The 14,716-nt window shown below is 34.2% G+C and overlaps 1 protein-coding gene across 4 annotated transcripts in view; it reads left to right on the top strand.

Annotated features, from left to right (window-relative positions):
• LOC124632302 (rho GTPase-activating protein conundrum) overlaps positions 1-14,716 on the top strand; it is a 105,404-nt gene that overhangs the window by 76,887 nt on the left and 13,801 nt on the right. For 2 of the 4 annotated variants that reach the window (XM_047167088.1, XM_047167096.1), the window contains one exon: positions 14,024-14,262. In XM_047167088.1, the coding sequence (XP_047023044.1) occupies positions 14,024-14,262 (239 nt within the window). Of the gene's footprint in view, positions 1-5,879; positions 5,985-10,224; positions 10,329-14,023; positions 14,263-14,716 lie in introns of those variants that run through there. The other 2 variants (XM_047167113.1, XM_047167105.1) reach the window with 2 other exon arrangements.

The raw sequence follows: 14,716 nt of genomic DNA, 5'->3' as shown, positions 1-14,716 counted from the left end.
GACTACGCAACTCTAGCGATCACTAAATCACTTAGCTATTCAACGTTCATACAATCACTATCTAAGATCGGAACAGGTTCATCGTCACTGATACTTGGTTTTTTGCCATTCGTATTGTTTGACAGCTGTCATCTGCAAGTTAAATGAGCTCGTATTGATATAGATCTAGTCTGGCCTAAGAAGGATGAACGAACGTTCGAGGCCGTCCGCGTCTGTTCAGATTAAAAACGTTGCAAAATAAAAATTCTCCCAGAGCAAAACAACGGTCTTATGAATAAAATATAATCTGTAGTAGTCACATTGATCAACTGAGAGTTCAGAAATGACTTCATTTATTTCCAATTTCAAACCGCAAAGGACATAACTTCTGCCAACATTAGCAACGCAAACAAAACCGGTATTCAAATCTGACGTATATTTAAGGGGTATTTCCTAAAACTGAACTATGTTCAACCTTGCGAATCTCCGACTGTGCTTAACATTGTCACACATTAAAACATGACATCACTAATGACTGCCGGCTGAGGCCAATCATTATCAATGGGACCGAGAACTAGCCAGATGCGAACTACCCGTGTCATGTCATTGTCCTACTTTTATAAAATGTCATTCACACAAATTAGATCATCAACGTTTTTATCGCTTGTCGAGGTAGCTACAGATAAAACTGCATAGGCAAGTTTATCAGGTATTTGTGCGATAGGTTCAATAAAGTAGGAAGTTCGAATATCCGCAATTTTATTGAGGTTCTGATAAATCTCTTGCTCATTGCTGTGATTAATAACTTGGTAACCTGATTTGAGAAAATAATTAAAAAGGTTTATCACGTCAATATGACGTTACTTTTGAAAACACTATTTGGCAATAAGTAAATTGACAATCTCTATTCATCAAAGTATGAGAATCAGAATCTAAAATTACGAAGTGACGACCTTTCAATCGCAGGTCAATGCCGCAGACGCTGCCTGCTATTGTCAATTAAACTCACATGTAACCCCAACTAATTATGAATAGACACACAACAAAGGCGTAGATAATAACAAGGAAAGGACTTATGAATACAACAAACAGTTGACAGTTACCACATTCTGGAAATTGGGTACGCGTTGCTAATCTCTAAAGACGTCGACGACAGTAACGGCGGAACTTGGCAATGCCAATTTTAAGTATAAAGCAATTGTTTTTAGTACAAGACCGTCTCAATTCATTACTTCTAGCTTCTTTGGCCATATTGTGTCTATTGTTGTGTCTACCGCCTGTAATTCAAAATGTTCTATTTTATTAGCCTTCTTATTTAAAGCTGGTTACTTTGTTTTTATGACAGTGTGTGGTCTTTGAGTGCTGCTAAATTGATTCGCTTTACAATAAATAATGAATGATGCTCCTGAAGTTCAACCATGCCATCAATTGAAATCTTGATTCACTGAAATTCATTTATTACAATCACATTATGCTGTTTAACCTACTTCCTTAATTCGAGTTTATCATTTCTTATTATTTTGACAATTGCCATTACTCATGTCCTGGGTGCTGGCCTACTTCATGCAAATTATAATGATTGTCCAAATTTGACTGTAAATGGTCACAACCCACATGTCCAGCCTCCGTTCAAGTCAGCGTGGGATGTTAGAGTTGGTTACCAGGTTCTCATTTAAAGCAATGCCTTCCTTATTTAAAAAAGTAAAATCAAATTGCTCGAGAATAGTTTTGTTTTATTTTGATTTTCAAATTGTGTTGGTCAAGTTTTGTAATTAGGTTTTTCATATGAATTCTTTTTGTGAGACGATTTTAATTAACTTTAAGTTTTTGCGGGATAACGTCATCGGCCATTTTATTTAGATACGTTATTCAATTTTGATTTATAAATAAATAATTGGCTAGTGTGATACACGGCCACGTTTAATTATATCACTGTAAAAAGAAGGTAATTTTATCAAAGATAATTAGTTGTGTGAAGTACTCTTCTATTATGCTCAATCACTGAACGGATACGAGAATAAACCTGTAAAACTTGCATAAAAGAAATTCAACGATATCAATAAATGACGTTCATAACATTTGCAAGCGTTACTTGAATAATAAAACACAGTAATTGAATTTAATGGAAAAACGAACCAATTATTATGCTAATCAGCCAGTATGAAGCAAAGAGAGCATAAACACTAGCCTCTACAGGATACCACAAATTATCGATAATTATAAACTATCGTTCACAACACTACCCTACACCTACGGACAAAAATAATGGAACATTTTTATTAAATACAATCAGAAACCTGATCTACGTCTACAAGCAAGAAGGACTAATTTTGCAACGTAAAAATAACTCGATTCCTCTATAAGTTCTAAGAAATTGTTATTAATCGATGTTACAATCCTATCCGTCAAGATTAAATCTGCGAACAAGCCGTAAAATATTCGCGCTGAAGACAATCTCTGAATCAATATTGATAAATGCAGAATAAATGGGTTAAACGGACCGTCAAAACATGGATGATTTATTGTCGAGTTTATAGATAGCGGACAGTTTCTCAGTGGAAACGGACGAGGTGACATACAAACAGACAAGCACTTTCACGTGGGAGCGGGGGCTGCGCATACACATTGTCTCCGCCGCCATTGTTCCGATACACGATAATGAAAACAACGCATTACTTTCCTTGGTTTTGCTTGGGAAACTTCGAGATGAGCATTTGGTAGCAAAAAATCAGTTGGAAAGTGCTAACTGGTTAGATTTGTTGAACAGCAAAGAGTGACAGCCTGACAGTGTTAAACTGTTCGAAGAATTTATCGCTTTTTGTAATGGAATTATGGTACGAATCAGTCCAACTATTATCTCGATTAGTGGAAAGCTTGCACTATGAAGTAAATTAGTTGTATCAAACAATAAAATGAAAACTTTGATTGACGTATTATCTTTGACATAACCAAAGACTAACTGTCATTGGATTTGATAGTTTATTTTCAATTTTGTTCATCCTATTTGAATTTAGAATACCACAGCATTTCATCAAACATTTCCAGCCAGTACTTCCATTACCAACAATACCTTCTCACGACTACGCAAAGACTTTTTGTAAGCTGTCATCTCCTTCAGGAAGCTAAGGGTGAAAGTCGTCACGCCACGCTGGTTCTTCCAAACGTGGGAAGCCATAGCTAGTGCCTACCCGGCGTTGTTTACATATTTCTGCCTTTTAATTGGCGGGTACCACTGCATGTGGTTTTAAAATCCTCTTGACAGACGAACTGTGACTATAGTGTGGGAATCTATTGTATTAACTCTACAGCTTCTAAAGTAAGGAAATAAAGTCTTAGAAATGTGATGGCTTTGTAAGTTAATCCTAATAGAAACGTCTGTTTTAGGTTAGTCATGCTAGAAAGTGACTAGATGTTTTCACCTAACTCGTTGCGTGTTTACAGTTTAACTTTAAGACCAATTAATGTGATTGTTTTTAACGCTTATTGCTATAGTAAATCTTTAATTGAGATACACTTATGTATAAAAATAGAATAAATAAAGTATTTTTTATGACATTCACTGTGACAACTGTTCATCGAATATATATTTTCATAGTTTTATTACAGGAGATAATGCAGATGAGGCTAAAGACGAAAAAAAAAAACTATTGCGTATGTAGGTGCACTTGAACTTATGAATATAAAGTTATTGACAAATCCCCAGTTATCATAAAGTTTTCATATAAAATACGACGCATCGGTTTATGTGTTAATTACAGGTTTAGTTTATCAACACGACTTAATAGTTTTTATTGCATATCGCGAGCGTTTAATAAGGCATCGTTTTTATTTCACCGATTAACAATATCGCGCGCAATGAAGCCCGATAGTGTACGATGTGATTTCAATATAGCTTCATAGATATTTAAAAATTACTGATTTTATCTAAGATAGATAACTAACGGAAACGTTTAGATGTTACAAGTTTTTGCATCGAATACAACTGGTAATAGAACCACGCTTCTTAGAAAGTACGCCCATACTTATTATATAATCACATGAAAATTATATTCCAGACTGTCACATCCGTTGCCTAGCAACCGACGCGTTGGTATGCTCGCATGCTCCCGCGCCGCGGCACGCAACTAAATGTCGACGTGCATCATACTTTTTATAATAATATGCGGTGACTATTCAAGAATATCAGTGTATGCGTGGAATACTAAATGCATGTAAAAAGATAAGCTTAAAGACAGCAGTAAGTAGGCCTTGACAAGAAATCAAGAGCGATGTTTATCAAAACTTACTGTTTGAGAAGTCGGCCGGACCGCAATGCGAATACTTACTTACTTAGATGCTCCATATAACTACAGTGTAGTGCCCTATCATTTAGTTAATTACACATATTCCCGCGTATCATTCCACTTAAGATTTTTCTCCAATTATCACGCCACTTTTATAAAAAAAAAACATCTTTATAACGCAGCGATCTAGGTAGGCCATCGGATCCTTAATCCGATTGTCATCTCAATAAAAAGTGGATCATTCGAATCGGTAAGCGAAATCGAGTCCGCGATCCGTAATCGATTCTTGTCAGGTAGTGTTCATGTACTTAACATACTATCCCCGATTGTCGTGTGGGCGAATTTATTTGGCCGCATTTGTAACGGTACATCCTTATTTTATAGCGCCTTTTTTGTTTGTTTCTTTATTTTGAACGCGAGTGTATCTATTGTGGCGGTGGTATACTTATTTTGATCGATAGCGTACAGTTTTGCCCATGTAATTCATTTTTTGTGAGGATTTGAAAGCAGACATAAGACGGGTATTAATTTCTATAGAATTCCGCGTAATTTGACAGCCATGCTAAAGTAGCCTTAAATCTCTCTCAATATGAAGTTTTTAGCTCACGATAAAGAAGCTTACTCCCTTCACCTATGGCTTCAATCCTTACTTTTAACGTGAATGCGAAAGTAACTCTGGCTGTTTGTCTGTATGTCGGGCTTTCACGTCAGAACTATTTAACCGATTTCGATGTTTGGAGCACAGATAGTCCAAAGCAAGACACTGATCAATTTATGCCTGCACCTGATCTCTCTCCTGTCGGATTGCCGTCCCATCGGGCTTTGAGAGTAAAGGAAAAGCGAGTGCGCAGGCAGATACTGAAAAATTTATGCTAAATATATTGTCAATATAGTTGCCTAGACTATACTATTTCAAGTACGAAGGCATGATGAGAATGTCAGCACAAATAGTAGGTACCATTTTATTACTGCATGACATAATATAGTCTAGCACAAAGATATACAAGTAAGTATTTACTTAATATTCATTGACAGTACACATTGGAATGTTTCCTCGTTATTTAAATGGTAATAAATCCTCTCAGTTAGCAGGCTCGTGTCTCGGAGGCATCTGAACAGTGGTATTGCTTCCTAGATCATTATTAATTCATGCATTTTATTTATTCATATGAGAGATTAGTTTAGTAAAGCTTTGTTTCATAAACTTAAAAATCATCTTATTTAAATGAATTACTGATATATTTTGTACATACCAATGTTTTTTTACGCACGCTTCTTGAAATCGTTCTGCCAATGACTTTGCTTGATTCTTTTCATTTATATGGTAAAGTGAAGCAGTTTTTTCACGCGCAAATTGTGATGAGTGTTGTGCATGTGTAAGAAGGACACACCTAATCTACTGCAAAAATAAGATAATTTATAAATAAAATGTTTTTTCCAACACTCGCATCAAAGATCTACGTAAATGCGCAAAAAGATAAAATATTCCGTTAACCAGATCTGTTACTACATAGATTATTTCTATATTTAAATCCGACATCAATGTACTTTATCTATCATCCATTTATCTGATTGTTCTGCGCAGAAAAATAATAAAATATAGTTCGCCTCCACCGCAGTTTCGAAAGAAATTTTGTGACAAACGGTCGTGCAGTTTTTGAGAACAGCGATTTTAATGGGCAACCAACATGCAGCTGATCAATGCATATCTTCTTCTATTAAGTGAGTCATTTAATATATTATCATTATTAGGTTAGATAAGTATCTTGTATTAAGGTTACCCAGTTTACAGGGCTTGGTACCACCGGAGGAACCCGATCTCCGAGTTCGGAGGGAGTCAACTGACTTAGATTAACTTTTTCAATATAAAGTAAATCGGGTCCCCCCCAGGACGGGGATACGGGGATCGGGAACCTCCGGTACTAACCCGTTTATGGGGGATTTTTCTTACGTATTGTAAAAGGCGTGGAATTTGTAGTTTTCCATTGGCAGATTAAATGATATCTTAAGATGTTTGGCTGATATGTAAATTGTGAAAATGTACTGAATTTGGATATAAGGTTATGTAATTGTGTGATGTTCTTGGCCATGCTTGAAAAATATTTTGAGTTACCAAGCTGAAAATATTTTATTTTTCATATTCGCTTTAATTAATTTGTTTTTTACTTTACATTTATTGCAGGCGTCAAGGCTCGTATAAAAACACAACACGACAATTTAAATATAATAATATTACTTAATAAGCCTTCTTCTGGTGTAGTCGTCTACAATATTAAGTAATCATAGAAACAAAGAAGTTAAATTCGGTTTAGACTAAATCTAAAGCAATTTATTCGTAAGTACGTATATTGCTTACTAGAGTACAACTTAAAAACTTATGAGGATCTTTACTTTTTTATTTCTAGTACTAAATCTCTGTCATAAGTATGTTCTGATGATAATCATTTGGTCAATATACAATAAAAAAAAGATTTCATTATTACTATCGATAATTATTATGTGACTTCAATAGGAATGTACCTATCTATTAATAATAGGGTAGTGTCCAGGGTCGAAATAATGAAATAATATTTAGTCCGCTTTTTAGATAATCAAAAAATATTGGATACGTATTTTTTCTTTTTTTAATTAAACATAAAATGACAAAGATAATACACTTCAAAAATTGGGAGTGGGGGCCTTTTACGTCACAGTGTCCTGAAAATTGTAGCAACTTGTGACGTCACACTCAACTTTAACACGCTATATCTTAACAAGTTCTGATCCAATTTAAAAAAGAAAAAATACGTATCGCTTAATTTTGGACAATCTACAAGACGGACTAATTATTATTTTTTAGGAAACTAGCCTATTGTCAGTCCCCAAAACAATTATTTTCTTACACACTAGGTATTACGTTATTATCAATGGTAATTGCAAACATTGAATTTGAATATTTACACAGGTTGCCCATTACTCACTAATCGAGTATCAACGAACTTAATAATATTTGCTAAGCAACTGATTAAACTATACCTTTCTTATGAAAAAAATACCTTAACACATAAAAGGATTCCAATACCGAGCCGATCGTTTTTAAATCCATGGGTATTAAAAACAAGGTAATTAGTTAATTAATCTGTCGAATACCTTTATATACTAAAAAAAACAATAAACCTACAGTCCTAATTGTTATTGTTATTTACATAGACAACAACTAATGTCTCTTAATCTCAGTTGTTTGCGCGCATACAATCTCTAAATACTTTAACCTCATTAGTGATTGAGAGCTCTTTTGTCTGTTATCTATGGTCACCAAGGCTTCTTATTTTGAATTTCCAGTCATTTGGGTTAGTTGGATTCTTGTGTTAGTAGTGAGTGCATAGTGCAGTGTTGGAGATTATTTTCTTGGATTGTTTTGGGATTTAAAAATGGTTGTGTTGCTAGGATTTAAGCGAAGGATTTTGTATGATTCTGGTGGTCGTGGTGAGTGTGATTTTTATCTGTAGCTAATCAATTTATTATTATTGGACTTAGTCCGTTTTCCTTGGTGTGTTTTCGCAGGGTTCAATGACCTTTACAGGCAAACGAATTCTTGCTATTTTTACGAATAATGTACCTAGCAGTTTTTTCATGTTTTTATTGCTAACTTCAAAAAGTCCATAATAGGACGAAATCCTCATCATTACCTAAAAATAAACATCATGCATTATTAACTAAAGATTCATAAACCACCCACACGTAACAACAATAATATTAACAGTCATCAATGGGCCAAAACACAATGTTTGACGTTATTACCGGTCGTAAATAGCGAGTGACGCGGGTGAATCCGCGGGATAAATATAGCTTGTCTAGACTGCAGTGCGTTGACACAAATAGTTTGGACGCCCGTGACTAACTAGAGGTCGTATATAATGGATTAAACTTTCGAAGGAAAAATGAAAAAAAACTGAAAAAAAAGGTCATAATTTTATTACTCCGTGAATATTTCCCAAATGTAAGTCCAGTCCTTATTTTTAATTGCACCAAAATTGTATCATCAGTTACATATCAGCACTTAAGCTACCATAGGGACCTGCGCGTTTTAAAATAAGGCCTGTTCTAATGTTCATTTTCATTCATCAATCAATACATAGATAAGAAATTGTCATAATTTCCCCATCATCACCTGAAGTAATTTTAATAAGAAATATTCAACGTCAATGATGGGTAACGATGATTTTCTACAACGATCGATTGAAACCTAATTGATCAATCAATCTATTGATGGATTGATCATTAAGCGGTCTATCATTCAGAGTGCTGAGTTTTCAATCAGCAACATGACCATTTGATTTCTATTCATTTGTGTTTCTGTAAGCAATAGAAATTTTATCGCAGTTTATTATTGTTTAATGTTTTCTATCTTACATCCGTGAAAAAGCCGGAAAACGAAAGCATTTTCTTTTTCCATTGCTTCAAAAACTTCACTCCTAAAATTCAGTTCCAAACCATTCACTGAACGGAAATAATTGAACTCCATCCCGTTTCGATTCCATCTAAAAATACATGACCATAATAATTCGGGATCGTCGACGCACGCGCAGTTTGCCGCGTCGCGACGCTCGACGACGACGTCGACGACGTAACGTGGTGTAATTTCTTCTACGTCACGTCACTTTTGACAGCTATGATTTTGACAGCTGTCAGATTAGGCGCGAAATCGTGAGAGATTAGGTGTTCGCGTGACACGGTAGATTCTGATGCTCGGTACCGTTAGATCAATATTTAGATTGAGAGTTTAATTTATTTTAATTATTTTGGAATATGTAATTAATATTCAAAAATATTTAAATTATATAGAATAACCTATTTATTTATACAATTAGCATTCGTTTCCCAAAAAATATAGGTATATCTTGAAACGGATGTCTCAGTTGCAGTTAGGCTACGGAATGCGGCCGGTGTACAATAAATCTAAAGGAAAGTCATGCGCTTTGCCAACAACTTCGCTAACAAAAAAAATGTTTTCCAATAATCTTTTCTCTTTACAAAAGACAGACAAAACAGCTATCTTTTAAAGCCTTGTCTCTCGATAAAACTTGCATAATTAGTGATTCACCTAAATATCTTTATTATTTTTATTTGTTTATCTTAATACGTTAAATATTTCGTACTTATTACTGTCTATCTGCTTACTATCTCTATTCATTTATTACATGAAATGTGTCAGTACTGTATTTTTAACCGAAGCGAAGATATCTGCTCAGTACAATAAAATGCGTAATAATTAAATGAAATTTATTATAATTCCACAAAAAACTTATGAGTAATTATTTTACTGCGCTTTATATTTTTACCTTTATTTTAATTTCTTAATTAATTAATGTTTTATTTAATTTATTACACATACTTTTTAATATCTTATAAATCTAATAAAAAGCATTCATAAAATACGCATCATGGTGCATAGAGATAAAAAAAGCAACCAAGCGATCGGTTTTCTTTAAAAAAATATACTTTAATGGTCAGTTCTCTCTTCCGATTAAAGCTCATAAAATTTTCCAATTATTCATTTATACGCCTATAAACTCAAGGTCAAAACCGAAACACACCCTAAACTATATAGTACATATTATATACATATGTTATCAATACGGATGTCCAAGTCACGTCTTCACTTCTAAAAAACAAGAAAAAAACACTTCAGTCAACTGATAAGGTATGACTGTAAAAAAATATATTACGCAAACCGATCATTACTTTCATGATATCCATTCATGAAGTCATTATGACTCATTCTAATCATTCACTCTAGACATACAGTCGATACCCGTAGGTAAGATCGACTCACCCGTGACGTAGTACACCCACTCACACAAGTCGTCACGCAAAAGTCTTGCACTATCTCTGTTTTGGCAGCTATTATTGTGTGGTAGTGTGTACAGGAACTGCAGTTCATTCAGTGTTGGCCCAAATTCGTTGTAATTAGAAATAATTTGTTTAATTGTTGTTGAGTGCTGTTTAGTTCTGTTTTGTCATTTGTGTTGTGATCCATGTGTGTTATGGGCGCATTATGTCGGTTCCAAGCCAAATATGTTATAGGTGAGTGCTTTTAATAATTTAAATAGATAAAAAATAGCAGTTTTCCCGTGCTGTTAGAAATGGTCCTGTAGTGTTTGAGTTCATCGATTACAAACAAATAAAATTTCCTCTTTGTAATATTAGTGCAGATGAAACTATATTACCCTTGTAATGTAGACACATTCTAAATGAGATAATAATTGTATATTTTTATGGTATTTAATTACTCAGTACCTACAAGTTACTTTTGGCTATGGCTGTTTTTTTCACTTTGACAGTAATCTCCGTGTCTGTGTGGTCCAGTCAGCCTAACAGTTAAATTAAACCGTTTATAATAAAAGGTTAAACTTTAAACAACTGTGTGTGTTCTGTTTACTTCAGTTTGTAATTAAATTGTTAATGAATTAGACTGTTTGTTGTTTTTCTTTTCTTAGAAAATGCCGATAACTTACTTTGTTGATAATGATTATTTCTGAAGATCAAAGGTAATGAGAACTTCGTGGAAGGAAAGATAGGTCTTTCATTTAGTTATAATGTGTTTATAAATTAAAACTAGATGTTGGGCGCCAGAAGGTAAATACCGCAGATATGTTTTAAATAATGTGTTTAGTAGGCAAACTATAATATCAATTTACATAAATAATTGTGAATTTAATTTTGACACTATTATCTTATCCTGTTACGAAAGAAGACAAATAAATCATTAACTAATAAGTCATTTGTTATTGTGTACACGTGTATTTCGAACTCAAAAACTTTAACATTTCTTTTTCACTACTAAAACCCAAACAGAAATTACAAAAAAAACTCGAACACGTGAACATTAAGCGTGCATTTACCTATAAATAGCCAAATTGAGAGAGTAATAAACAAATAACATCCTGTGTACAGCGGCTGAAATTAACCACACGCTGTATTCACTGAGAGACCTTGCAGTTTGTATTTCTAGTACGATGGATTTTGACAGGTCATAGATTACTGTTTTATCTTCTTTCATAGGTGGTAATTAGCACTACGATAAGGTAATTAGGGCGTGAATTATTCAAAGTAAATATGGCCAATTTAAATGAAATTCTCGAATGAATATGGCCGGTTTTTTAAGCACATTTAACCATAGCATCTCTTAAAACAAATAAATAAACAAATAGATAAACTGCCGTCAAAAAGACTAAGAATCCGGCCATAATTGCCGTCAAATTGTCAATTTATCGAATCAATTCTTGTGTAAAGAGGAATATATGTAGGTATACGTATATTCATATGTAGATGCATATTTTAATTTAAAAACACTTCCATTTTAACCAATTGAAAATAATACACCCCTTTACCGCTTAAGTAAACAAGCAATAAAAACGAAGATGCTCCACAGATGAGTAAGCCTGCACTTAATTTACGTAAACACACACATTGCTACTATTTCAGGGCGCAAGTTACACGCGATAAATCTTTCAGGAGTTAGTTGTTCAAACAAGTTGCAGATCTGGTCTGCATACTCTTTGGACATGCTTTAATGATATTTAACAGTAGTTACCGTTTTAATTAAGTTAAACGTTTAAGTATATTGAATTGGTATTTCTTTAAGAATAACTACATAAAGAAAGCTCTAAGGACGTTGGCATTGCTAGATAGATACGCCGATAAAGCCTTACAATATTGATTAGAAAACTCGCTTGTAAGATCTCTAGGTAAATGTGGTTGCAGTTGAAAGTACTTCTCCAGTTTTGCATTACTGTACTTAAAATAAACCTACTCTTCCAAAAAATAATGTTCCAATAAAATTACAGACACATAATTTGCAGATTTCCAAATCTCAACATCATATCTGAGTGCTTGAAATAAAGTTAATTCCACCACATACTTATTCATTTGCTACCAAAAGCACTTGCCTTAATTCAATACATCAACTGCAACAAAATGATACAAAAAGCTCATAGCCGCCGTGGCGCTAACCTCTGACTCAGACACGCTATATTTAGGCTCAGACCGCAAATATGAGCATAACAAGCATCCTGTTCTGAGCATCGGTTAACTTATTACTTGAGTTGAGTATAAACAATGACAATAATACATTTCGGAAGTATCTCATTGGCGTTAAATATTCAGTTTTCCTGTTTGAGGGTGAAACTAATTATTTTTGTGGGAGTTATGTGCAATTTACAGTAATTATGTCAACATAATTAGTACTGCGACTGTCACATAAGATTAATAACCTCGTATATTATATCTGTCCATAAATTATCTGCGTTTTTGCTTGTCTAGAGAAGGATTTTTTATTCAATTGTGACGAAGAACTGCGTACTTTATCTATACTAACATTATAAAGCTGAAGAGTTTGTTTGTTTGTTTGAACGCGCTAATCTCAGGAACTACTGGTCCGATTTGAACAATTCTTTCGGTGTTAGATAGCCCATTTATCGAGGAAGGCTACTTTTTATCCGGGTTCGTGCAGAGGTTCCCACGGGATGCGGGTGAAACCGCTGGCAGAAGCTAGTTGATCAAATATAGACCAACTAAGATGCCATGCTGTCTATATTAACACATTTTTGCGATATAATTTATGACTCATTCATCGGCTTTGATAACCACGATCTTAGTTTTTCTCAGCACTTTTTTCAACTACGCTATGAATTTCCTTATTTCCAATAATAGGAGTTTTAATGTCTATTCTTCTTTAATAAAATCGTGCATCGACAATAATGTTGCAGCTTCCTCCTATAGTCTATAATGTTTATGGTGTTACAATAAGTCCGTAAGTAGGAACGTGCGTGCTAATAAGTTCTTTGGCCTTGCGTTTTTTTTTCATGTGGTAACCTTGTGTTTTGGTACTGTCTTCTACACAAAGGTTTTGGCCTGAAAATTTGAAAACAAAGGGAATAGAGTACCTACGTAAGTTGGGTTTGCATGATGTACCTATGGTTTTTTTTTAATGGTAAAGATCATCATCGTTTCACGTAAACCGGATTGATTTTTCATTACCGACGTATTTTTTGTAATTTTTGATAATGGCATTCTGAGTACGTAAAATTACACTTGAATGTATATAAATGTACATTGGTATCGAGTTAATGGATCATGATTTTAGTGTAGGTACATGAACAAAAAAATTGCGGAAGATTTTTGGAGTGAACAAAAACTTATGAGTCGATCGTAAATTGTATCTGACTCAGCAATAAGTATTACATTATACATTTTTGGACCAAAAAAAAAGCTTGTTAAAATATAATTTACATGTTCCCAGAACAAGATTACTTATGCACAAAATTTTAAACTAACTCAAGAGACTCAAATTTTACTAAGGATTCTTAAAAAAAAAAACATATTATAGAACCACTCATATCGAATAACGAATTCATCGTCCTCTATTAAAGAATTCAGCAAAAAATCCCTTCTAAAACAAAGTTACTATATGTAGGTTATACCGAATAGGTTGCTAACCTATTCAAGGTTGCTTATGTATCAATATTTTATTACATCACACTACGTATTACACACAATATGTAGCACGGTTTATAAATCAGGCATTTTGTTACTACACTGCAGAGCAATGGCCCCTTCTCATACAAAGAAGGAAAGGCGTTTATTACCAGTGCTTGCTCAGTACGAATTTCCGATATTAGATTTTCTTTTATAGGTCCAGCTTTCATTTTGTTAATACTGTCCCTGAAACTCTTAAGTTCGCACTATAATGTTAACACCTTATTCTTTTGTCCATACAGAAGGCGAACTGGAAACCGAATGGCTTCAAGCGGCAGGCCTCGGGTCCCTGGCGGCTCCGTTCCAAGCAGGTCTGGAGGTCACAGAGGCCCAGCTGGGTGAAGCAGTCAGACCTTTGCCCAGGGAACAGGCGGCTGCAGTGCGCAGACGTGTTAGAAGACTTAACAGAACTGTGAGGAGGAAGCGAGCCGCTTCTAGAGCGAGGAAACCAGACATCAGAGATGTGTTTAGGGATTTGGAGGTGAGTGACTTTTGAAATTATTTAATGGAGTTTTTTGCTGAAGGGAACATTAACGACATGTTAGTACTGTTCAACCATTGGAAAATATAATTTGTTAACTATTATTGCAATATGTAGGTATGATTTCGGAAGCGCGTTTTCTGGAATAAGTAATTATTGCAGAATATGTTTTTTATGAGGAAGAAGCCTAAGCATATGATAATGTCTTTTATGAGGTTGAGATGTAGGCTATTATTGCAGTAGTGTGTGAAACTTTGCAAAATTCCACATAGCTGTATTTATTCGTATGAAAAACTTTGCAATATTCCTCAAAGCTGCAGTCGTTCTTATTTTCAAAATGACGACAAATAGTTTTGAGAAATAATGACACGATACGTGACTGTTTGGATTTTCTAACTTTCCACTTCGAAAAATCTTACTCAAGAATAAAAATATTTTACCGGTAATTGGGAAT

This window comes from Helicoverpa zea, chromosome 1, assembly GCF_022581195.2.
Source record: "Helicoverpa zea isolate HzStark_Cry1AcR chromosome 1, ilHelZeax1.1, whole genome shotgun sequence".
Lineage (NCBI taxonomy): Eukaryota > Metazoa > Arthropoda > Insecta > Lepidoptera > Noctuidae > Helicoverpa > Helicoverpa zea.
The sequence above is the reverse complement of the archived record's forward strand: the minus strand, read 5'-3'. Positions and strand labels throughout refer to the sequence as shown.